At 44.2% G+C, this 26,693-nt stretch overlaps 2 protein-coding genes across 2 annotated transcripts; one reads left to right on the forward strand and one right to left on the reverse strand.

Annotated features, from left to right (window-relative positions):
* Positions 1–17,245: 17,245 nt before the first annotated feature.
* On the reverse strand, positions 17,246–20,724 carry snai1a (snail family zinc finger 1a). The gene is made up of 3 exons (XM_076748070.1): positions 20,427–20,724; positions 19,423–19,944; positions 17,246–18,711 (listed from the first exon to the last, which is right to left on the reverse strand). Exons 1-3 carry the CDS (start codon positions 20,500–20,502, stop codon positions 18,527–18,529), a joined length of 783 nt encoding a protein of 260 aa, XP_076604185.1. The 5' UTR covers positions 20,503–20,724; the 3' UTR covers positions 17,246–18,526.
* A 2,730-nt stretch (positions 20,725–23,454) lies between these two features.
* tp53inp2a (tumor protein p53 inducible nuclear protein 2a) lies at positions 23,455–26,616 on the forward strand. Its single transcript, XM_076749303.1, has 4 exons — positions 23,455–23,630; positions 24,436–24,644; positions 25,130–25,232; positions 25,934–26,616. Exons 2-4 carry the CDS (start codon positions 24,536–24,538, stop codon positions 26,175–26,177), a joined length of 456 nt encoding a protein of 151 aa, XP_076605418.1. The 5' UTR covers positions 23,455–23,630; positions 24,436–24,535; the 3' UTR covers positions 26,178–26,616.
* The last annotated feature ends 77 nt before the right edge of the window (positions 26,617–26,693 follow it).

The following is a 26,693-nucleotide window of genomic DNA, read 5'->3' on the forward strand; positions in this document are numbered from 1 at the left end:
TCCCTCATTAGCATATGCCACCTCCTCCGACGCCTATTGGTGCTGAGCGCCTGTCTCAATTGACACAAAAGGAAAGCTACGTTTTTGTCATTGCGCTAAACCCAAGCCGGCTATTTTTGTATCCCAGTTATTTTATGCACTGTACACACTGCGAGGGAGTGGGAGAGAGTTGCATTAGGAGCATCCCTGTAGGGGAGCATTTTTTCACTCTGTGCATTTTGAAGGGCAGTGCATCTTTGCCTCTACTGTCATTTACGTACACGCCAAGAAACAGAACGTGGAAGTTTAAGAGAATATTCTCAGGAAAACCTCTAAATTATATGCATGAATATAAATATGTAGAAAAAAGAAAGAAATGAGAGTTACAGCCAGTAGTCTTACGCACATATCTATAATTCGGTTATTGTTTTCACCCTCCTTCGACCTCCTGATAAGCACAAGTGATCTCTCGCTGCTGTAGTTGACCGTTCTGCTTATGAACTCAAACTGCCCTGAAGTAATAGCCCTGCAGCTTTTGTGTAGTTAAGTGCCAACAGAGATGTTTGCTATTGTGTGTGGCCACAGAGGATGCAACCTTAGAAGAGATTATTTCAGGAGCGGTGTGGCATTAAACATGCTACTATAAATACACAACATCATATTTATAGAGAGAAACATGGCGCACAGCCCTTACCCAGTGCTGGAAGAAGTATTCACATCCTTTATTTAAGTAAAAGTACTAAGAGCACACTGTGAAAATACTCCACTACAGTTTAAAGTCCTTCATTCAAAACCTTTAGGCTATAGTATGCAAAAAAGTATCTCCAAAATGTGTTCAAAGCCTGAAAAGTAAAAGTACTCTTTGTGCAGTCCCTGTCAGAGTTTTATTGTTATATCTGACGTTTCTGGATTAATATTACTGCTGCATTAATGTGTGTGTTGCGTGTTACTGCTGCAGATGTTTAAGGTTTAGCTTGTTTTAACTGCTTTAAGTTCTGTTGGCTAGTTTAATTGACAGCAATGCATCATATTTTATAAGATCATCATGTGTTTGTAGCGTCGCTGTATGAGAACCATGTATCTCTAAACTTTTCATGAGCTTTGAAAAACAGCCTGTTTTCAGCTTTGTGACGATGCATTTTCCAGCTAATCCAAGAGGCCTTTAAATAGTTTACTTACTTTAAAGAGTAGTAGAACTATCTCAACCCAAAAAGGAACAATTCATCCCTCAGTTTATGAGAAATATTCAAATTCAAAATCAACACAGTCAGAGATACGTGGTTTTCATTGGACAAGAAGGCTAGGAAAAATTGTAATCTGAAAAGTACCGAGTAACTAAAGCTGTCAGACAAATGGAGTGGAGTGAAAAGTACAATATGTGTCTCTGGGATGTGGTGGAGTGGAAGTGTGGAGTTGCAAAAAATTGAAAATTCTCAAGTGAAGTAAATGGAATTTGTACTGAAGTACAGTATTTGAGTAGATGTACTTAGTTACATTCAGCCACTGCTCCTACCACACGATAAAGTGTTTCGTACGAATTTAAAAGCACTAAATGTGAGTGACAATTTATCCAAGATATGTGGTGAGAAATTCAAAATGGAATTTTTAGTTTTCCAGCCAGAGCTTTAGCTGGAGCTCGAGCTTTAGCGCCTTGCACCTCAGAGGAAAAAGTGAAGTATTTTGGTTACTATCCTCTGATAGCACAGTGTGTGCTTTGGTCACATGTAGCTGCTGTAATTTTGTGTATCCAGTAATTCTGGCACAAGCCCTGCGCCTCTCACACTCCACCAGATCTGACCTTCAGAGCAAGGGGAGAGGTTGGTGCCTGGTATGAGAGCAGGGTGACAGTGCAACACGGGGGGGAAGGGGACCACAGGTTCTCAGAATAGACAAAGCCAGAGTCCTGCATTCCTGATAGGGAGATTGACTGTTAACTGTTGGCTGCGTCCAATTCTGCAAAAGCCACGTAGATAAGTCGAAGACGGCCGCCTGCTGCCAGCGAGACACTGTAAATTTTCCAAAGCCTGGGAAGCAATAGACCTTCTTGCTATACGGCCAAAAGGGTTTGCTCTAATCTCCCTCGACACACAAACACAGAGAGAAACAAGACGACAAACTCCCAAATGGATGGCTCGACTTGAGGGGTGGCCATCTTTGTTGATGCCGCTATCTGTTGCCGTGGCAGACTGAGAGGTGTTGCCGCGATGGCCCAAACTTTCTTGGGCATCAGTGAGATAGAGCGGGCCTGAGCTATTCTGGGACAAGGGGCTCTTCAGAGAGGCAGAGGCTGGTTTGTGTACTATGTCACTTGCTGCACCATTTGAAAAGCTGGCATGCTGATAACACATGAGGAGGAGACGAATCCCAAAGTCCCCAGAGCTGCTGGCTTTAAATAAGTCCACATACTCCGGCACGTAAACACACACACACACAAACACATAGTGAAGTACATGCAGCGTCTGCGTAGTCCCCCAGCACATCTCTCTGCACTGCTATACTGCAGCCCCCTGCAACAGCTGACTTCTCAGAGCAAGAGCTCTCCTTACGTCCCCAGTGTTCCTCAAAATCATTTAGACACGAATGTGGCCAGGCCCATTATTGCTCATGTTTTGATTATTGGGCATTTGTGCGGCTTTGAATTACCTTCCCATATGAAATGACCAAACTGACGCCCAGCTGTAGGCCTCAGCCCCAAAATGCCAGGAGCGAGTGCTCACTTCATTCTGGGCAGTTGGCCGCCCGACAGTTTGGTGATGTGCAAGTGAGGAGGCGACATTTTGGGCATCAGGACTTGATCTGGGGGTCGGTCACAGTTGTTTTAGATCGTCATGCACAGAATGCCAGTAGGCTTAGGCAGTGAGATGGAGAGAGATTGGGAATTATGACTGCAGTCATTCTCAGCAGTGTTTAATCGCACACGACACAGTCACATCTCACTCTGTGTTCGGCTGCTGCACAGGCGGGACTGATCATCAGAAACAAGACTGTCAAAAGGCCTTCAAAGAATGATACTGCACTAAAATGATCTCTTTTAAAAATTCAGATGCTATCGTTACGTTGCTCTGTGAAGTAGGCCTAAATAAGACATGTCAGTATGTATTATCTGCTTTCTTTTGACTTGTTTGCAGTTGTTTACTTTTCAATCAAAGCAATTTTAGATGCTTTAAACACAGGTGTTAAATAAAGTTATATAACTATTGTTCATTGCGCTTACTGGAATAACACTGTCAGAACGGACATCTATCTATCTATCTATCTATTGAGCGTTATCAGTAAGAAAAAACACTTAAAAATGCTGCTAGAACTGTATATGTTGTGCTTTTTATGCACTTGCTTTTTTAGAAATTGCCACTTTGTTTCCTGTTCAGTAAAAAGTTCTATATAAGTTTGCTTGCTCACTTGCTAGAGAGGACCAATATTAAGATCCCTATTTTGTTCTCTAGCAGTAACCTAAAAATGGGCGGTGAAGCAGTGTTTCATTTTGGATCAAAGCGTTCATGGAGGGTGGATATTTCTGTAATCGCCTCGCGCCTGCCCACAATACCTTGCAGCAACTGTGTGGGCTCAGGTCTTAGCCATCGGTTCATCAACGTGGAGACGGGCCGACGCGTGGCACAAACATACGCTAAAGCCCCAATTACTCTTCCACACCCACTCCACCTCCCTGACATCCACCCATACACAGGCAACAATAACACACAGCATAGTTAATCAGTCTTTTAGCGAGCCGTTTGGGGGCTTGATACCTCAGCTATTAGCCTCTGGCTCCAGACAATACCCCCTCTCTCATTGTGCTAAGTTGTGGTCTGGGTCAGTGGGCCCGGCCTGCCCGGCCAGCCCTGCCCTCAGTATGCATGGCAGCCCTCAGCTGTCTTTCTATTTCAGGAGCATGGAGGCATACCTCGACCCAGCTGGGGCATCAGAGACAATGGGCATGCTGCCTTATCCAAACACAGGCCCGCAGACAATCTGACGCACTCCAGGATCCCAGTGAGAGCCCCACTGCAGCCCCTCCTGCCCAATAAAGCAGAAGGAAAGGGTTAACGAGGCTGCACACTTAGACACATCAGTCAGGAGCTCGGAGACTTCCTTTAAGCACACTACCATGAGCAGTGCATGGGAAGAAGGGATACATGTGTTGCGTGAAGTGTAATAATCAACAGAAATGTAGTGAAGAGTAAATGGCTGCACTCTATGTCCCATTTAACTTGAGGAATACAGTCGGACAGGTTTTTAGGAGGAAACAGTGTCTGCTGTCCATCTTTTGTAGATATAATCAGCTGGTGCACATCGTTAAGAAATGAATGCCTGGATGCATCCTAAACATTTTTTGTTTTTATTGCTGAATGTTTCCTGTGTAATGATTTGAAGATTAGTTTATCCACTTACTGTCACAACACTGATGTCAGACCCTTTCTAATGTTCCAAGTGTTTTATTGTGGATATACTGACCGTCACGGCTATACGGAACAGTCCAGTTCACATAAGGATACTCCTTCATGTTTTTAATCTCTTGTATTTAAGTTCCGATGAAATCACTGTTTCTAAACAGCGAGACATGACTTCAGTTGCTCTCCTTGACTCTAAATAGACTTGGAAGGGAAACTTGTCTAGCTGCTTGGAAAGACCTTCAGTTAGTGACCTACAGCATCTCACTCTCAGGGTAGACATAGCTTCACCCAATTTACTGTCAGTCCTGTTGCGGGTCAAGACATCCATAGATGCAGGTGGCAGAGCTCGGCCTCTGACCTTAATTGCTGTTTAGACAGAACTGCTGTCACAATGAGAGGCATTTCAGTGAGCCGCGTGGCAGCTCTTTCACAGTTTACACAGGCTCTAAGCCCTCGTATATTTCCTTTATACACACATGCACATGCATTCACGCCTACACCAAAGTGCATGTATGCACACAAACACGATCACCACCTCTGTCACAGAAGACAACCTGTTGCCTGTCGCCTGTGGCAAATGCTCAAACATAGGGAGAGAGAGAAGTGGCGGACCGGGAGCACATGTGTTACACCATCGAAATGGGAGTTCAGTTAGTTCACTTGGTTGCCAGGCAGAATCTGAGCAAACTGACAAAGATCGCTCAGGGGATCCTCGGACAGAGCAAACACACAGAGCAGGACCTAAAGAGACCTGTGGCTCAGCTCTCATCAGGCCTCTATGAGGGAGTAGTCCAATCAGAGAATGTACAAGTTTCATAACGCCCTTCTAATAAGCCATACTTTATATGGCCAATGGAAATAATATACACATATTACACATATGTATGTGTGTATATATTTATGTGTGTGTGTGTGTGTGTGTGTGTGTGTGTGTGTGTGTGTGGCTTATGATGAAGCCAGAAACTCTTGAGCCTTTATTAGTTACTTGCTTTCTTACAAACCATCAAGTCTGAATTTGTGAATGTTAACAAGTGTTGATAAATGCAGGAGGTGAGTAGATGAACACTTTGATGGTGCTTCCTGGTCCTGGTCCCAGTTGCTTTGTCACAGTCATCATTTGAAAGTCTTGATCCTCAATGCAGTGTATAAAATCCATGTTCATTTTCTCACAGCAGAATTTGAATGCTGTTGTATGTCTTTAATATATTGGTAACATTTGTATTTTTACATTAGTTTTGTGTGTAAATGAATTGTTTGTACACTCGCATGTCAGTATGTTGAACTGAACTGAATTTCTTGTTGCTTTTAGACAGAATCAAATGTATAACTATGGTTATCTTCAACTGATCCAGTTAATGTCTCTGATGATTGCTGATGTTTTTCTATTGAACTCTAAAACTCTTGCACGTGGTCATCAACATGGTCATTGTGTAAATCCTCACAAGGAAAATATTCATCTGACGAAATCTGTCGAGCATTATAATTCAGAAGTCTAAACGTCAGACAAATAATTGATAATGCATTCATCTTTAAATTCAATTACTAACATGTTAGTGTACCTTATTGCATGTCAGCTTGAGTTCAGAGGTCAAAAGACTTTTCTGTTATTCCTCAAACACATTTATACTGCAGAGGGAAACTGAGTTCTGTGTAGGTCCCACAGTTAGTGAATATGGAGCAGGCAGGCAGCAGGTCTCTCATGCAGAGGGGAGATGTGAGAGTATGCTGTATGTGATGTGCTGGTCAGAGAGAGAGAGAGAGGTGGACACAGAGGACACAACAGGACAGAGACAACATGCGAATATGTGAAGCCATCATGGCAGAGACACACAGAGGCCAACTGCACCAGATTTTAGTTTTTTTGCACAAGCACATGAATGACATGGTCAGACAGAAGAATAGATAGATGTAGATAGTTCCTTATAAACATATGTACACTGACTTGTTGTGTTAGAGGTAATACCAACATGAGTGGCTGTTCCTTTAGGTTCTGTGGCAGCAGGAATTAGGAATTTTGAATATAAGCACCACAAGTTTAAAGGACAAGCGTGTTGGAGTTAATGATAAGATAACACTACTAATCTGGGTGTTATAGGCAGCAGCAGCAGCAGCAGTATCTGAAGTATAAAATGACATAAAAAAGAACAAAATACAAAAAATAAAAAAATAAAAAAAAACTGTATATATACATGCTATACAAGACAGTACAGTGTTTTTCAGTATGGCACACTGGATAAAAATGACAATAGAAGATGACATCTAGTGGTTAGATTTCAAATTGCAACCAACTGAACACCCCTCACTTCACCCCTCCTTTTCCAAGCGTGTAGGGGAACCTATGATGGTAGATGGTGGTACCGTAAAACTTGAAGGGACTCCTAAGAGTCAATGTTTGGTTTGTAAAAACTCTGTGGAAGAGGATTTGCTCCCTCTGTAGAAAGATCAATCTAAGGTAACAAAAACACAACCATTCAGGTGATTATGTTTGACGTGATTATAATTAGGAATATTATATTCCATTTCTGCCAATAGATTATCCTAAATACACTTTGTCTTTAAAAAGAAGGTGTAATTATGCTTATGGGAAATTTGTCTGTCATCTGTTATCATTTCTATCTAAGTCTGTACAATGAATGTTCTGGACATTTGACATGAATCAGCTTTATTATGCCTCCACACTGGCGATGGTCGCGCTCAGAAGCATTTTCTTTTCAAGTTGTCAGTCCATTCATACCTCTGTCCGTATGTCCCTATGTCCATACGTTTCAAATTTGCACAAAGTTTCAAGCTCAAGTTTCGTTGGTGGTATGATGCCACCTTGTCACCTGGAGTCCTGCATCCGCATCACAGACCACTTTAAGTTGTCATCCTTGACGTAGTTTTAGTTGTGTGTGATCCACTGCAATGATCTTATAATGTCAAATAAATGAAACAACCAAAACTGTGCTCCATGTGATGGCATGCATGTGAATGTGTGGGAGGTCCAAGACATAAAAATGTTTTGGAATCCTGCTTTAAGGTGCCAACAGCTGATATATATCAAAGCATTCTGGGTCCAAATCCAGCCAAGAGCATTTGCCATGTGTCATCCTTTCCTCTTGGTCCTAGCTTCCATGGATTTCTCTTTCTTACCTCCAACTGCTGAGAAAGATTCCCTGCCTCAACAGAACAATCCATTATTGAAGTTTCTCATGGTCTGTGCTTTGTGGAGAGTTCATTTTCCCTCCACACATTACAGCAACTGTCAACTCAGCTGTGTCTTGCTTGGCTCTGTTTTTTTTTTTTTTTTCCAGTAGTTTTACCAGCAGAGGGCATCAGCCTCAGTCCCATCTAAACCTTCATCCCCAGGCCCCTGAGAGACCCTGCCAACATTTAACAGCTAGTCAGAGCTATTTGGGGCCCCAGGATGTTGAGCAGTAAGAAGCTGGAGAAGCAGCAGGTGAAGAGAGTCTTGAGGGAAAGCCCTGTACTCCTGCTTCACTCTCAGAGACGTAACAGAAGGATCAGCTTGGCATTCAGAGAAGTGCTACTCCCCGGCAGCAGGCCAGACACTTGGACAGCTGGCACCATGTGTGTCTCAATACTCCTCTTCTCTCGCACTGCATTTAGCGCACAATACGGCAGTGTGTTCGCGGTCTGTTGTCATCTCCCACTTGGCAGCACCAGAATAGTGTGAACATCAGAGGTTAGAGTCTCAGGAGAAGTCCTCTTAACCTGTGGCTGATGCCAGAGCAGAGGTGAAAGAAAATCTGAATCTGAGGGATTTCTGTAAAGAGGTAAATATTTACTTGGGATGGAGTGTTACAGGACCTTATGTCAAGTGTGTGTCAATGAAAATAGAGTTGAAAATGTGAAGCAAATTTCCTCTTTTGTATTGTGAGCCTGACAAATGGCGCCCTCTACTGCCAAAGAGCATTAATCACATGTCTCCACTAATGTACATATTGAGGCTTTTAGATGACAAAGAAGGATCTACATGAACTTTGGAGAGAAAAATGTTTAACTACGGAAAAGGGAGAACACATGGATGAATTCCACTTGCTTTGGAAGAGGAGAAGTTGCAGTTAAAATTGTTATCTTATTAGAAGTGGACACCATTGGTAGTTTTTGTTGACCTTTTGATCCACAATAGCAGAGGTAGCATTTAAAGGTGCAGATGTTTTTGCATGTTTTTAAGCATTGTCATTGATCTTTTGTTGACTCCCACTGAAGTGGAAGTTCATCATCACATACAAATCTCCAAGTGCCATGAAGGCATGCAGGATGTACTATTCATGTGTTCATGTAGTTTACACATATGGTCTGTCTTAAGACCGTTTGGTCTGGGCATCTATCAATTCAAGGTCCTACACTGATATCAGGCATGCAACAGCCTAGGTTGAAATGGGTGAAATACCAAGTTTTTAGGGAGCTTCCTTGTTTTGGCCCTAGCTGGGTCCACAACATTATTTTTCTCAATGTCCACTAACTCTTGTGGCAATGTTTAATTAGTTGTGTTAAACTATCTGATGTGCAGTATACAGAGTTTGGAGTTTTTTAATCCAGCAAAGAACAACAAATCACAAATCATGTATCCTTTTCTAAGATGTTTGTTTGATTTCAATGACGTGAAGATGAAGATGCAGTTGAGCTTCACCATTTATACGCCTGATGAAACGGATGCTGAATCTCACAAAGATACAGCCAAAGAGGCAAGCCTGACTTTAGCTTCGTACAGCTTTCCACTGGCCTGCTAAAGGACACTGTACAGAGGAAGCTTCTAAAACTGAAAAATAAAACTAAAGTACAACTTATGCTACTTATCATTTCAGTGAAAAATCAGTGGCCACTGGTACACTGAGTGGCCACTTTGCCCCCCCAACTGCCATGTTTGAGAAGATTTGATTAGGGAACTCAAATATCTGAGTTAATGAGAGTTTCTGGAAATTTCCCCACTGTGGGACTAATAAAGGAATATCTTTAAGAAGACTGGATTGTTGACAATCACAAATACAGACAATCCTTTGTCTTTGAGATTTGCACAAAGAGATGTGATAATAGCTGAACATTTGCTGCTTTGTCTTGGTGTAGAGGCTCGACAATCGATTACTTTGTTACCACATCACGCACCCATGCGCTCTCCATGATGACATTTTGTATCGTTACAGTAACTCTACCTGTTGTTGGAGCAGTGCTGCACCTTCGCCAGCAGAGGGAGCCCTGCTCCTGTATGTGATCATTCACATTACAGTTTGAATGTGTTCACATGTGGTCAGTTCAGTCTGAGAGGGAGCACAAAAGGAGCCTTGTGAGGGAACTGCACCTTGCAAGCAGCTGGTTTTATGGCCAGCAGAAACAAAACAAAAGTTACATTTCACTAAATAAAACTTATTGTATGCTAGTACATTATAAACCAACCTTGGGCTCATGTAAATCCTGATGCGCTTGCCTGATTGTATTCACTGATGGAATAAACCTCATTCCACCTAACAGTCATTAACAAGGTGTTTCTCTATGTTTCTCAATGACAGGAAGGGGCTATCTCATAGGAAGTGGAAGTAGGAGCGTCCCTCTCTCTCTCTCTCTCTCTCTCGCTCACACACACACACACACACACACACACACACACACACACACACACACACACACACACACACACCCCACGGCCGTCCACTCGCCTGCCCATCCTGTAGCTGTGAGTGGTGTGAGCCAGGAACACCCCCTCTCTGCAGGGCTATGGCGGCCTGCTAGTGTTTTGGTAATCGTCATCCTCCCTGACCTGCTGGCCCGATCCTGGCGCCAGGAGTCTCCTCGCCTCCCCTCCACCTCCTCGAGCCAACTACCCCCGACCCCACGGATAATTCAGACCAGCTGTTGCAAGGTGCCTTGCCTACTCCCACCCACTATACTCACACTTGCCTCTTCCAGAGTCTTGAGTTTGTCTCAGGGAAAAAAAAGGCCCTGTGCTGTGCTGTGGGCTTTTTTGGCAGCCTCTCTCAGTCTTTGCATGGGGTCTCACTGGTGCATAAAATAAATCCAAGTCAATCACTGGCCTGGTTCCTGCTCTGCAACAAATCAACACTATGTCTGGATTTAATGTTGCAACATGGAAAGACACATTGAATGGGTATCGTGCTGTGGCAGGGAGTCAAGTGCTGATATTTGCCTTTCTGGTCTTTCACGAGTGTCACTGACCTGAATCGCTCTCATTCCTCTAAGCGTTCACTCTTAATGAAGTGGAATGTGTGTCACTGTGAAATGAGAGTCCCGGACAGACTTGAGTTTTGTTGCAGAGCCATCTCTTCATTGGAGTCACATGAAGAGCATGTGCATCCTCCATGATCAAGTGATACTGTGAGGGGACTGAGAGTCATTGCCAAGGAATGTTTGAGGAGAAGGACGAGAGAAGAAAAGGCCTCCATTTGCCACAGATAATTTTCCTCCTGTGTTGAATTTGTGTAGCAGGAAAGGAAGCGTTTTCGGTGCATGTGTGTGCTTCTTCTCTATACTCGAGTGTTTTTGGCATTTGGGGGCTCTGTGTAAAGTAAGGTGCCTCTCTGTCTATGGTCTAACCACAGTGGGACTTTGGACTGAGATGGAGGGGAACCCCAAGCTTTTGATCTGCACTCCACAGCCCCAGCACTGCTGAGTAACGGCCCGCAAGTGAACTGCGTTCATGTATGTGTGTATGTGACAGAGGTTTGGATTGTTTTTTTCACGGTGGTGGCGGTGGTGGTAGTGGTGCGGTTGCCTCGTAGAACAGCAATGGATGGTTGTCAAAGACAGAGGCCTGATAGAGGGGGATGGGGGACTGGTACAAAGAGCTGTTCTGGTGGAACTATGGAGGAAAATAGTTCATGCTGCACTGGGATTTCCTGCCTTTGCCCTGGCTAGCCCCCCCCACCCGCTCTGTTCTTGACGCCCTTCAGCAGTATGGAAACTGCTCGGCCGATATTTCAGCTGAAGATGGGTGAAGCGATTGATTTAATGGAAAGGGCTGTAGGGATCACGGGGTGAGAGATTCAGTGTGGATACAGACTTTTTGCAATCAGATTTCCGTAATTCCATTTCCTCCCTTAATCTGTCCACCTACAGGCTTCAGTGCAGATGAATAGTTTTGACTGTGCACAATGTCTCATTCATGTCTCTCTTGCAACATATTTGGATGGTGTTATCTGACCTCTTATCATACACAGCTGGAATACACATATCTTCGCCCTGACACTGGTGCCGTGAATGGAGGCACAAGGCAGTCACACTGCTGCTGCTGCTGCTGCCCGTGTTAAATGTAGAAAGGACAGGTGTGTCACCATTTGGCTGCCCTCAGACATACCATGTGGGTGTCAAAGAGGAGGTAGATGGGGGTGAGGGGGGCTGAGTTTAATGCTTAAACCAGTCCCCTTCTCTTCCAGGGCTTTGATCTTAGGTGTCAGTGGCGGAGCTAGGGGGCATGTGTCACTCATTAGCAGTGTGGTGAGAGTGCACTGGCTCACAGGCTTTCTTAGTGTTGAGCAGAGTGGAGAGGATGCTGTGAAAATGGCTGCTCATGGGGTGTTCCTGCTAATAAACCCTGAGGGTGGCGTCAGAGCCTTGGGGGTGGGGAGCGAAAAAAGGAAAAAGCCTTGAGAAAAGCGGTGCAGTACACTCTGATAACTGCGTGTGTGCTGAGCATCGCTTTCATTACCCTTTTTGTTGCACACACTTATGCTAAACTGATAGCACAGGAAGTGGAATAGACGATTTCATTGAAAAGCCCTGCTGCCAGCACTCACTGTCTTAGGAGAGGAGGGAAATGGAAACCAGATGTCTGAGATCCACCGTGAATATGTCAAAGCTCTCAGACTATGTCAGTTCCTCCATGTCCCATTGGTGGACTGAAACTTTTTTGCACTGTCATCAGTAATGTCTATAATACTCCCTCCCCGCGGACATCTTGTACAGTCTTGGCTGCAGCTCCAACCTGGAGACTCGGGGAAAGAAGCTTCACTGTTCCAGAAGATGATTTTTTTCCTATATTCCTTAGGTTTCAGACTTCACCACATTCCTCAGATTTCAGGGTAACTTCCCATATCCCAAGGCTCAGTCGGGTGGCAAATCTCTCAGCACTCCTTTGTGGATAGATTGCTTTCTCTTGCTTGAGAAAATAACAAGCTATAGAGTAATGACTTAACAAGCAACAGGATAATGGCTTCAACATGTGCAGGACTGTGTGCATGTGTCTGTGTGCGTGCGTAGATTTGGGATTGCGGGAGTGCTTCCTTACTTGCCTGTGTGCGTGTGTGTGTATGTGTGTGTGTCTATTGTTTGGGAACCAACTGTGCAGAATCAACTGGTTCTCTGTTTGGTTGGAGTTGTTTGAAAGCTGGACTGCTGATGAATAGATCGCTCTCCTCCAGGTCTGGAGCCTTGGAGCCTTCGGGAAATCAGCAGCCCTGGGTGCATCACAATGACAGGGACTGCCTGTGGGGTGTCGGTAGGAGTGGCGGGTGTTTTCCATCACAACCAGCTGTTGCGTAGGCCTCCCACACAGAAAAGCACTCCTCTGTGTGTTCACCTATGTCTGTGTGTTTGTATCTGGGGATGTTGGCGACAGTGTGACAGCATGTTGGGTGATTAACGACAATACGACTGCTGTCATATCTACGATGTGTGTGAGCGTATGAACATGAAGCAGACTGTTGGTGTTTGCTATCTGTGTTTTGATGCCATCCATCTGTTTTTGGGGCTCACTGCCTTGAGTCTTAACTGTCTTTGATGTCCAGTAGAACAAATGAAGAGCACTCGACACCTCAGCCAGTGACAAACCAAACTCCTGTTCCTGCTCCAAACATGGCATCTGCCACGCCGGTGTGGCTTTAACACCCCTTCGACTTCTGAAGCTGTTCATGGGAAATGACATGTAGCTGATGCTATCATGACTCAATTAAAAATCCTTTTCCTGTCAGTGATATTCCTGTGTACTACACATTTAGTCATGGCATGATCCGGCTTGCCCTAGTAGGTGCTTCTCCCTTTCACACACAGCTTTCTAAAATTCAGCAAATCAAAAAGTGTGGAGACAATGTGTTTCCCAGCGCACCGCCTGATGCTGTTTACACACTGCTACACCGTGACATGTCCCGACAGGTGGGCCCAGATCTACATTACCTCTTTCATAATGCACTGTCAAGGCCTCCGGCAACAGCTCAACGTCCTTTTGCACCTTGTCTGGGAAAATATGCTCAGGTGCATTCCAGTGTGACAAACAGGTGGTATTTTGTTTTACCAGATGAAGATGAGTCTTAGGTACGGGCTTCATGTGAGGATAATTTTCTCTGTTTTAGCCATGCTGGTGGATGGTTATGTCAGCCTGTTGTTTGGTCTAAACTATCTCAACTTTTGGATGGATTGCAATTAAATTTGGTCAAGACGGTGACACTCATGGCGTCCACCGGATGAACTGGAATAACTTTGGTGATTCCCTGACTTTTTCTGTCATGCCACCATGAGATTTTCTGTTTCTAGAGAAATGTCACCAGAACTATAAGATAGATTTAAGAACAGAAACGTTAGCTTTGCCACTGTGAGCATGCTGACATTTTTACCATTTAGCTCCAAACACCTCTGTGCCAACTGCTTTACAAAGCTGCTACCATAGCTGATTATGATCGTACTTTTCATTGGGTCAATGTCAGAATAAAATCTGTTTTGTTTGCTTTTGTGTTCAGCAGACGTGCTGCTCCTCAGCTCGCTGAGATGCCACACAAGAATTTAGGAGTGATGGTAGTTAAGAAAGCAGGGTCAGGATCCTCTCTGAGAATCTCTTGTTTCCTGTCCCAGGGTAGAAGTCAGGTTTATTTTCTCCCTCCTTCTCTCCAGTCCCGCTAGCCCCAGTGTGAGGCAATGCCCATAAGGACACACAGAGGAAAAGCAGAGAGCTCAGGCGCCATCCATCCTTCCACCTCTCCCCCCTTCTCCTCTCTCTCGCTATGCTTCTCACTGGCATTGAGTCCACAGCAACACATGTCTCTGATCAAGTCCAGCCTGCGTCATCAGTTAGTAAACTCCAGGCTCCAGGAAAACCAACAGAGAGCACATTCATAGCTGGCGACCCTGTGACTGAGTGTGTGATTCATTACTCTTTAATATGCACCCCCTACCCCCATCCCCTAACCCACCCAACCACTTCTCCAATCCAGCCTTGGGGCAACTCCACAGCCTGATCAAATCCATCATTAAGCGTACTTGTGGTGTTACCGCTGTTGGCCTTCTTATTTACCAGATGCAGCGGTTGTGTCTCTGGCCTGTTTGCAGCTCAGCAGAGAAGTATTAACTTTGCATTCTGACATTTACATCAGTGCTCTGAACTTTACTGTGTTCAGACAACACATCAAAAGATCTCACAGAGACAAAAACTCCCATCTAACCTAGACAGGCAACATTATTAACTTCAAAACATTAGAGAGTAATGATGTGCTTTCGAGCAAGGCGACACACATCGAGAGGTGCTAATCTAGTTGGAGGAGGCCAAGGAAGTAATACATGAGGTGAGAGGTGCCTGGGGAGTGCAGCTGAGGATAGAGTGATGGCTTCAGTGCTATCAAAACTGATCAGTCTTTCTATTCTTAAGCATAAAGCATGAGGATAGCTCTGTTTCCATTCCCCCAGACGGCTGCCTCTTCACACCGACCCCACTGTTGAGGTTATATCTTACACATCGCAATTCCCAAGTAACATCATACATCACACTTTACTTGGATTGTTCACTGCTGATGAACAGCTTAGTATCAAGTGACTGTAACCGGTGATAGTCAGACATGCTCCGTGTCTATGTTAAGGTTCATCTTCAGTAGGTCATTGACAAGCACCAGACTGAACAACAGTCTGGAGTTACAGTGGGAGTCAGACGGCTTTTCCTGGGAGAGTTCTCTCCAGGTCTTGTGTGTCATGAATGCAGGATGAGTCCTGTTTATGAGATGTTGACAGGTCCTTCCTGTCTCCCAGGCCATGAGTCCTAACTGCTGCTGCACCGAAGGCCACTCCACAGTTCCTGGCCACCCAACTCCACCCCAGAAACTTGGCTAAAAGAGTGGCCATGGGTGGGACAGCCTGTGTGGGGGGATGGGACATGGCGCTGGTGGTGGCAAAGTGCAGCAGCGGCAACGGCAGAAACAGCACTTGAGCTCTGCAACTCCTCGGCCCAGGCTGCTTTTTTGGGTTAAGTAGGCCAATGTAAACTCCCACTTCCTGTCGGCCTTGTCTCAGAGGGGGAGAGATGATCCTTCTGTGAAGAGGGAAAGGGCTGCTGCTCTGTAGGGACCGTTACCACTCACTGCGTGTGTGCGCGCACACACACACACACACACACACACACACACACACACACACACACACACACACACACACAAATAGAAATACAGCCGCAGAGGCAAGCAAGAGAGTGAGTGGGAGAGAGAGCAAGCGAGCTAGTGAGAGAGCGAGGAATACACAAACACAGTGGGGTTCAGGAATGTTAAACACATGCTTTATGGCATAAATAGCAGCCACTTTTGGTAAATTACAGTGAGTGCTCTGGCACTGTAAAGCACACAGCAGGAAAATGCTCTCAGATTTCAGATCCAGGCCCTCTGCTCTCCCCAAGGAACAAGAAGGGGAGCATGTTGTGTTTTCATTTCTCTATAAAAAGGCAGAAATAAGTACAGTAACTTGTGATGCAGCAAAGATTACACACACACACACACACACACACATATATATATAGATCTATCTATCTATCTATAGATTGATCTATATATATATATATATAACACCTCACCTCATTATTGTAGCCTACAAAAATGAGGTCATGAGAGTGACAATGCAACAATGCAGATGAAAATCAAACAACAAGCAAACTCGAGAATAAAGCAGAGCTTAAATCAGGGACTTGTTTCAGTTGTCTTTCCTAGCAGAGGTAACACCCTCACCTCAGGACATACCAGCTGACATCATCAAAATAGTCCAGAGCTTACCTCCAACAGCTGAGATTTTAATAGCCCTTTTATCCAAAAGCATCCTGGGTAAAAGACATGAGAACATAATGGCCAAAGGAAGGAAGCACAGTGAAGGACTCACATTAGTTCCATATTGGAGCTGGTTGGTGTTTGAAGCACTGAGTGAGTGAGGTGAGTCACTGCTACATGCTGCAGTGGTTGTCCTGGCTGCTAGCTGTGAGCACATTTCCCTGACTCAGAAGGAAATAAGGAACTGTGCCGTGGAACAGCTTACCTCACTCTGTGCTGGCCTGGCTGGGCCTCAGCCCACGCACACGAACTAACTGACTGACTTACTAGTGGCCTGACTTACTGACTGAGAGCAGAGGAGCCATGGGAACCTAAAGCTCCAGTCTGGGCAGACTCTGACTCACTGTCTGGGCGGAGGAAGAGGAGAATGTTATACTCTCCCTGAGGAGGAAAAAAATACACACACACAGCGCAAGCATGGATATAGGTTACTGGAATTCCACCTTAAGATCATTTCTGAACTCATGTTGAATCTTGGGATGGATTGAAAACAGAAGTTGACTTTGACTCAAGTTCTCTTTTAACTGTGCACACAAACACACGCTCACAGATCCAGCAGTGTTTGCACAGTGACAGTGAGAAGTAGATGGCAGGTGGAAACTGGAAGCAGGTGCAATCAGTTGTTCCCGTCCATCACACAGTGTGCTCACCTGCACATCTGCAAATGCAGCTTCACCAAAATCACTCTACACTCCTAATATCAAAATGTTGAACAGAAATGTCCCAGTTAATGATCGAACAGACCTTTTATAACCCACGCATCAGCTGCGCCCATTTCCACATTTTATCAAGAGAGATAGAGACAGAACTGTACAACTAGATTTTCATGCTACTGCAAATGACAGAGCAAGTTTTAATAAACATAAATTACTTTATTGAATGAAAATTTCTCAATTACAACATAAAAGAAATAGAAGTGAACACACAAGCATGGTACAAAATTGAAATAACACATCATCTGCACATTGCACTATGAGACACTGCCATAAAATGCTTAGGAAAGTTAAAAATTCATCTTTATATTGTCCATTTTCAGGATTCCAATCACGTGTTAGAAAACATTGTTTCCTTGTGTAAACCTTAAAATTCTTTGGTCCCAGCCTTCTTGCATTTAAAATTGTTTGGTGCTAATTTCTACTAATACTGCAATCAAAGTTTATTTGAAATCCACAAATACTAACTGAGGTAAAAGAGGCACATTTTTGGTTTCATAAGTAATACAATTTCAAGGCACAAATATGGCTTTGGTTGTTATTATTAACACTGTGGTAACCTTGAGTGCATGGCTTGCATTGTCCTCCAAGCTGCAGCGGTGCTGCGAAGTGAAGCTTCTTTGGAAAACAACTCACTGAACGTCTTTTCCTATCTCTGAAAATCATCAGATTAAAGAGAAGGCTTGGATGTAGCCAAAATAGAGGCTTAAAATGATCCCCACTGGTGAAAAAAGACTAACTGATGCCATTCTTTTGTGATGACATGCTTCCTCTTTTTTCTTAAGCAAACCAAGGGCAGTGGAAGTCACCTGCTATCAACCAGCGAAGGTCATGGCTGTAGCACCTGTTAGCACCTCGTCTATCTACACCACAGTACCAGGGACAGCTGTGTGTGCATTTGCTTTTGTGTGAGTGTGTGTGAGAGTGTGTGTGTGTGTGTGTTTTGAGGCATGCTGAGAGATTTATTCCACCCACGCACCCCTACCTCTCAGCAGCTGTGTCTAGGCCATGATCCTGAGCTGGCCGGCACCAGGACAGAGACAGGAAAGAACACCTCTTACCCCAATGAGTTCACTACATTTTTTTGTCTGTGGAATGGGCACAATAGCAACAAAGGGGCTGATATCAAGTCAGTGACTGCATTGTTCTGTTCAGATTTGGTCCAGCCTCAAGACCTCAATCTAGACTGGAAGAAAAAAAAATCTGCTCCTCAGATGTTTTTTCACAGAGCAGAGAAGCTAAAAGGCTTGTAAAATCAGATCCAATAATGAGGCTCGACTCCCTCCAAGTCTCTGAAAGCAGGCCATTTCACACTCTTTATGGCCTCACAGGTAGTCAGCAGGCCGGCTGGGCTGGTGTAGACCACTAGCCCCCCACTGCCCTGAGCTCTGAGCAGGTCCCCTCTGTCCGTCTCTGTGGCGCCTCACACTGCGGTGGAGCAGCACCCTGAGGAGCTGTGTTTCTGCAGCAGCGACATGCGGCTGAAGGTGCGAGAGCAGATGCCACATTGGTACTTCTTCACCTCGGCGTGGGTCTGCAGATGAGCCCTCAGGTTGGAGCGGTCAGCGAAGGCCCGGTTGCAGTGGGGGCAGGAGAATGGGCGCTCACCTGTTCAGAGGAAGGGAGGAAACACCCGTCATATAACTTCACTGGCCCTCCTTTCAGATGTGGCTCTAACGGCAGTCCTCACGCAGTGACAACAGTCAGGCGTCTCTGAGTTCACAAGAGCCTTCTACTAACACCTCACGCACATAAACACACACACACACATTGTAGAGATAATGAAGAAGCATGTGGTAGGGCTGTTGGTGTCAGAGCCTGACTGAATTAGCATGATTCAATCAGAGCCAAATGAGATTAGCAAGGTAACAAGTTGCTTCAGGTATTAAGCGCTCTGTGATAGCAGAGAGCCTTTGGGCATTCTTTTAAATCTTTTGTCACTCTTGCATCCCCAATCTGCTGTCTTCCCCAGCAGCCGTGATAAGATAATTAGCCGACGAGTCATTGTTGCTGGGACATTAAACACAATGAGCGATCAATGAGTGCAGGGTCTACAGAGGGACTCTCTGTGTGATAATGTCTGCTGATCAAGTGTTGGAGCTCATCAAACTGATTGTTATGGATATGCTGCTACTTCACAGCCCAAATGATGACGGAGTGACCTGGTGACTCACAGTGACAGCATCTCAAATGTAGAGTTACAGGTTAACAACAACACGTATTCTGATTTCTTCACTCATGACTCAACAATAAAATGGAAACTTAGCGGATGAGGAGGGATGTGTACTGCTGTAGAATAGCTCAAGAAGTGGGTCTTACCCGTGTGCGTGCGGATGTGGCCGCGCAGCAGCCACGGCCTGGAGAAAGCCTTTCCACAGGTGGTGCACACGCATGGCAGGGTGTGTGAGCGGATGTGCATCTTCAGAGCCCCGAGGCTGGTGTACTCTTTGGGGCAGTGTTTGCAGAGGAAGGCTGGCCTGGCTGCTGTGACAGGGGCCTCCCTCTCCTCCTCTTCCTCGGGTGGACTGATATGAGGAGGCATAATTCCGGTGCATTTCATCCGCTGGCGAGGGGCATATGTGTGTACAGGTTCGGGGCTGGGGGGATCTGAGGTGCGTCCTTCATCCTCTTCTCCACAACTGCTGGCACTGCTGCTGAGGCTGGATGGGGAGCTGAGGTCCAGAGGGCCCGGGGTGGCAGAGGGCTCTGTTTGGGAGGTGGGCAGGTACAGGGTGGGCAGGACACTCAGGTCCCACACCAGACCTGTTGTGAAGCAGGTGGCAGTGGAGGTGTTGTCCCCTGATGTGAGCTCAGCAAGAGGATACCTCTCCAGTGAAGCGTCTGAGACAAGGGAGAGGATGATTCAAACACACAGCCAGAATACACAACGTGTAGAACAACAGACAACAAATTCACCATTTGAAAAGTGTTTCATAAACGTTCAGCAGCTGCACTTATACTGTCTGTGTTCATTTTGGTGACACATTCTTGGTTTTCTCAGCAGTTAATGACCATAGAGCTGGAGCCATGGGTTTCATGGGCCGTTTCCTCCCACGTATTCACAAGGGTTTGTAACATGAATGGAGCTCTGTCTGGCTGCAGAGAGGGGGAAAGTGCGTCCAACGGGCCCCGACTTGAACGGGGAGTTGCCGGGCTCGCAGTTGAAGCAGGCACAAAAAAAAGCACGGAACAGTGTGTTTCCAAACTGTAAATACATTTACGACAAAAGCCGCAACCACACTTAAGAAAACAGGTGGTTCTCTTGACTTTGCGCACTTACGTAAGGATGCTTTCATAATTCACAGAAGAAAAGAAAAACTCACCATTCTGACATTCCAGCTCACTGTAGTTTGGCTTCTGTTTAGCGAAGTACTTTTTGACCAAGAAAGATCGAGGCATTGTGCCTGTGAGTGTTAAAAAAAACTGTGCGGAAAAGTATCCGGTGGTCACGACACACAGTGTCTACAAGAATGAATAGAAAAAGGGAAATCAGATCGTGGTCCTCGGCATCCGCATGAAACAGAGAAATATCCTCCTTTAGTCCACAAGTTAGAGTGGACTTCTGCAGGCGAGTGCGTGTGTGCAGCTTCCATGCAAAATGACTAAATGCTGCTCTCTGTTCTGAAATACTCTGACACAGGCAGTAGGGGTGTGCTCGCCCCGAGGGCCCTCCCCACCTCCCATATCACCGCTCAAGTGCGCAGGATGAAGTCTTGGTGCTCTCTCACACACACACACTTTACAACAAAAACACGAGTCTCGCTGCGTTTTCACACAGAAATCCACTGGTGTTGACCCGCACACGAGGAAAGGTGAAGGGACAGTTGCAAATGATTAAAATGATGCTGTAAATGACCGCGTGACGGTCATAAATTGTAAGCACATCACTGTGTGGGCCAGTCATACCATAAACATGTGATAAGGAACAATTTGCTTCGTTTAATTCAGTTTTCAAATTTTACAGCTCCGCGTGTGAAGACTGGTGTGAGGACCAGATGCTGTTTGTAATGTGCAGCATCAGATTGTCCTCTGCAGCCTTCAGGACAGGTCGCCAGGCTGTCACAGTGTACGTAAACACAGTCAGATTCACAGTTAAACCAAAGACCAGTGTTTCCCTCATTTGGGGAATTTGGAAAGGAAGGAAGTGTAAACATTAAAGCCATTTGGACTAAAGGCATTGTTCTCAGACTGGCTCCTGTTGTACGATGGTTACTGTGTCCATTTAGTGACGTCACCGTGCCATCAGACCTGCTGCACCTAATTTAATAAAACTACACCCTTACAAATTGCCTCCGTGTGAGAGCCTGCCAACCACAGTAGAGTAACTGCACCACCTTCTGGAAGAGAGTGGGTTATGGTTTATGACCAGTTCATCTGGATGAACGTTGGAGGGCGCTGTTGCACCTGTGAAATGAGAGCTACAGGCGGCGTCTAAGATTGAGCTGTGAGCTGTGCATCTTGTATTCAGTTTTCTTCGTCCATTGTTTTTTTTTTTTTTTTTTTCTGACAGCTACAGTGAAAATTAATGAGCTGTTTTTCTCCCACTGACTGTTCCACCTCATCTTTATTAAAACACAGAAATATGTACTGCTTAACTGCAGAGAGGAATAATAAGTTCTAGTAGTCCAACAAGACTTTCTAGACGGGTTAGAAGTATCACAGCAATAAAAATCATTAGAAAAAGCAGAGGAACAGGACTCATATGATATGGCTGTATATAAATATAGACTCAACAGTCCTGCAGGATTCTGCAGGAGTATCAGATATTTAGCAGTGTGCATGCTGGGGAAATTAGAGTGAAAACCTCAGGCCACTGGCCACTTGTACATCTGACAGTATCAAACCAGTGGCAAACTACAGGGCGATGCTCTATGCCAAGGCCCAGTATTAAAGCTCTTTGGCAAATATGTGAGAATCTTCATTAACGTCTCATCCTTTCCTTTTTAACAAATATTAAAACAATAAGAATAAATGAATCTAGTCTTATCATAAAGAGAAAGCTTTGGGGTTAGTGCTGTACAGGACAGTGACTCAGCGATAATCACAATAGTCTTACAGATAGAAAACAAAGGTTTCATTTCATGCATTGATTCTCTTTGTGGACTTTGTTTTATGTCTGAATGAATTTTCTCCAGTAGTCATGTTTTCTCCCATAGCCCAAATGTAGAGACATGTTCCTCTCTCTACATTGAAGGACCAAAATATGGCACTTCAAATTCAAATCCATATTCATACGAGTCTGTCTGGAATCTGACAGGAAGTCAGAACAAAAGACACATCAAAGCAAAACATCAGTGCAAACACTGTTCGGGTTTCTTATACAATGTCACTTTTAGATTTGTGGGCAATGTAGAGAGAGGAAGCTCTCTCTACATTTGAAACTCAAACAATGTTTGCACTGATGTTTTGCTTTGATGTGTCTTTTGTCAAGACTTCCTGTCAGATTTCAGACAGACTCATATGAATATGGATTTGAATTTGAAGTGCCATATTTTGGTCCTTCACCTACAACATTATAAAAAACCTTCACAGACCAATAATTTTAATGTATACATGTTCATGTGTAACTCAGGCTGGATTTTATTACTCCTAGTGTTACCACAGGACATCAAGTATAAGTAAACATAAAGAAAGTTGTCTCCAATGACCCTCATCCAAACACTAGGTGGAGACAAAGAATGACCACTATCACGGCCAAACGGTGTTTGAAATGCCCTGTAAACACAGCACAATAATTATGAACGTCAGCATCACACACACATACAGACGTTCCATATGTACCTTAAAATGTATTAGGAAACAATTTTCACTAAAAACCGTTTAATTTCAGTGGATTCGCGAGATCGCACAACATTAAACTATCTGGAGAGTCAGGTTACTCATTTTAATTTCCCAGGGTGGCGAAGGCATCGCACACCCTACTCTGCCTCTGATTGGCTTATATCGATATTCTTACGGAAATTCTACCCAATCTCACTCCTCATACCTAAACCCAACAAACTAACATAGACAGGCATGCTAGCCAATCAGAGTCACAATAGGGCGGGTTATGACTTCGCAATCGTGAGAAAAAAAATGTAAGAACATGGGCTATCAGACTTCCTACTTCCGTGTTCGCTACAAGCAATTATGGTCAAACAGCCACATTTAAAGGAATAATTTGTTATAGTTGGTATTCATGTTGCTATCATCCATATTGTTGACAGACTTGCGATGAAACAACGAACAAGAGTGAACGTAACACGAAATTTAGTGTCTCGACACCAAGTCATGATTCATACTAGAATCAAATCAAACCGCAAGATCAGTCTGCGGCCTCTGATTGGTTGTTTGCTCCAGGTGGGCGGCGACATGGGCGGGTCTCCTGTTGTCTGTGATCGGTTGAAGATTTGAAATACAAAACAACAGCCTCGTTTGTAGTAAGAGTTATATTCTTTCACAGGCTTTTGAAATTTAAAGGAACCAGCGAAAATTTACAAATTGACACTCCACAATGGTCTGCGACTGAAACAGAGCACTAACAGCAGGTAAGGACCCTACAGAGATGCACCTAATTTACAGACATTTACGATTGCGTGCGTTAGACAATAAAGAGTCAACCTTTATCTTAGCTGTTGACATTAGCAATGCATTTATTTTCCATTATTATGAAATAAATTGGATTTGATGTGTTGGCCTGACTGACACTGGCTGTCTCAGGTTTATTTTGGCAGCAGCCGTGGAAGCTATAACGATATATTACTGCAAACCACTGAGGACTTTGCATGACCCAGATACATGAAATAGTGTACAATAGTACATTTAAATTGAATTCAGGCAGTGAGACAAGTTTGATTCAACAAGGAGTTGGTCTCTGTGGCTGCAGCACTGACTTTAATTCCGTTATTTCTTCCAATATTTCTGTGATGTTGGTCTCACTGCATGACAGTGAGTGAAAACACAACAATAACAATGTGACATCATTAGAGTTTGTGTGTCCACTGCAGAAAAAAAATCACCTTCAGTTAGTGCAAAACAGTCCAAGAGGTGCAGCGCAAGCAAGATGTTTAATAAAAGGAGCCCCTCCCCCATATATCGAGAGACAGATGGACCCTAACAATGAGAATCTTGGGGAGTGGGCATCATTATTCAAACCACTGCATTAAAAGAATGTGATTGGACATCCCTGTCAGCTGACCCAGATTGCTTGAATTTTGAAAAAAATAATAATGAAAGAAGGGTCTGTGGCATCACCCATTCCCAAACAGTCAAATGGGGATTAGAGTTTCCGTTACCTGATGGTGTGAACATAAATATGACTCTGTGAGCCAGTATTCTTCTTGTCTTTACTAGATAAAGACTCTTGCAACACCTGAACTCCGTGCTGAACAAAGAAGAGACGGAAGACAGGGACAAGACAGTCATTTCAGGTGAAGACAAAGAGAAACCAGTAATGTTCAAGACGATCACCCGTCTGTTTTTTGGGGGAGAGGAGGAGACCCCTGAAGATATCAAGTCTGGAGAGGCTGTGGAAGACGAGTGGCTTGTTGTCAGTCATCAAGGTCAGTCATGGAGTGCATATACATATAGATATATGGATTTATTTGCAGATTATTCTGGTGTTTTCATCCTTACAACTTAAATATGACACTGCTGTTCATGTTGATGAGGGGAACTTCTTCTTGAAGGGAACTGGGAGTATAGCTGAAATTATTCATAATTCCATAGTTATTCATATTTTGGTATTTTATGTAAAATCATACCAAGTAATCACACTGATGTGCACTGAACTGTATGGTGGTAACTCATGACGGAGGACCTTCCTGTAAGACAATTTAGTCTAACACTTAAACTTGTCTTAAAAAGGTATTCTTAACATTCTGTGTACCTCACACTGTGTTTGATTATTTCAATAATTTAGAAACAGAGAACTGTGCCCCTTAATATAATGAGAGTGAGTTTGTTTTTGGTATCAGGACAATATACTTACTGTATATTGAAGTATTGCTCAATTATATAACAAAACCCCAACATTTTGTGTCCGCAGAGGCAGGTTCAGCAGAGAACCAGGTTGCAGAGCTGACTGACACTCAACCATCAAACTCTGCTCTTCATGTAGACACAGTTGCAAACATGGACGCTGACATCAGGTGAGGGAGCAGGAGGAATCCTTTCTGTCCACGTCTAGACATAAAGAAATCATTTCCATATTAAATTTGAGAGGGGGAATTGTTTAACTGTATATTAACGATAAAGACCATTTCAAAATTTGCAATTGAAGCTCCTCCAAAGCAACTCGAGTGATGAGTTTGCTATGTTCCACACGCTCTCAGCTTTTTTAGTCTGAACATGGCTGTTGTTAGTACTCACAGCTGTCCAGCTAGCATGTTAGTGTTGGGAAATTTTGGCTGCACTTCCTCTGCCAGTCTTACACAAGTAGTTCGCTGTAGCTTTAGCAATATATCTGCCTCGCCTCGTAGAAGACTCCGGTCACGCGCAATGAGTGCAGGGGCAGAGTCCACACGGGTAGGCAGGTACGTAGGTAGACAGGCAGGTAGGCTATCCAGTCATTTCATTTGGGCTGAATGAAATGATTGGCTGCCATTGAAGTGACTGACATGCCTGTGACAGCTACAGATACCTATTTTTTATTTCTTTTTTTAGTCAGAGCATTAGATTTATTGATTACTGTCAGCAAGTATAACAAAAAAATGTTTCTACAATGTATTACTTTAACACACAACTTAATTCCAAATCCATTTAACTTCACATTAACCTATACTGGTAAATATTGACTTTCAAGGCGGATAGATTCACATTCTTGCTTGGATTTCTTGTTTTTTTTCTCCAGTGAGTTAGATCCAGAGCCTGCAGATCAAAGCAGCAGTGCCACCAGTCGAGCCATCACAAGCTTCGTTTCTCGGCCTAAAGCTTTGGTAGAAGTGACACAGTCAACCTGCATCCAGAAGGCTAAGACCTGGGCGGACCGACACCACATCACTCGTAACGCCATCCAGCGCCAGAACCGCGTTCGCCAAGTCCAACATCACTCCTTCCACCTCCAACAGCCAGGACATCGCAGCCTCAGCCACTGAGGCTGCAATGGTTGTGTGACCACAAGTGTAAACCAGGAAATGATCTTATAACCCCCATTATATACTTATTAAACATACACTGCAATACACACATGTACACACATTTTAGTCTTGTGTAGATATAAGCCATAAACCATAAATCTAATGTTCTTGATGTAACCCATTACAACACTTGACAACTCTTACCAGGTAGGCAGCTACATAATTTGTACTGTATATGAATTTGGAGTGAAGGCGTTCATCTCATGAAATGAGATGCACCGTGTGTTCTTGTTTGTGTGCATGTGAATTTCTACATGTGGATGAGAGAAGTGCAGTCTATGCAAAATGTATCCTGTAACATTTTGGACAACGTGATGTGTTTTGTGTATCTACATGCATTCACCTCTATGTGTTTGGTTTAAAACATTTTTATACTGCAATAAAAGCTTTGACTTTGCAACTTGTGCTGTATGGATTTGTCAATTTATAATGTCCAAATGACACTGAACTGCTCACACTGTGACAGAGACAAAT

This window comes from Chaetodon auriga, chromosome 2, assembly GCF_051107435.1.
Source record: "Chaetodon auriga isolate fChaAug3 chromosome 2, fChaAug3.hap1, whole genome shotgun sequence".
Lineage (NCBI taxonomy): Eukaryota > Metazoa > Chordata > Actinopteri > Chaetodontiformes > Chaetodontidae > Chaetodon > Chaetodon auriga.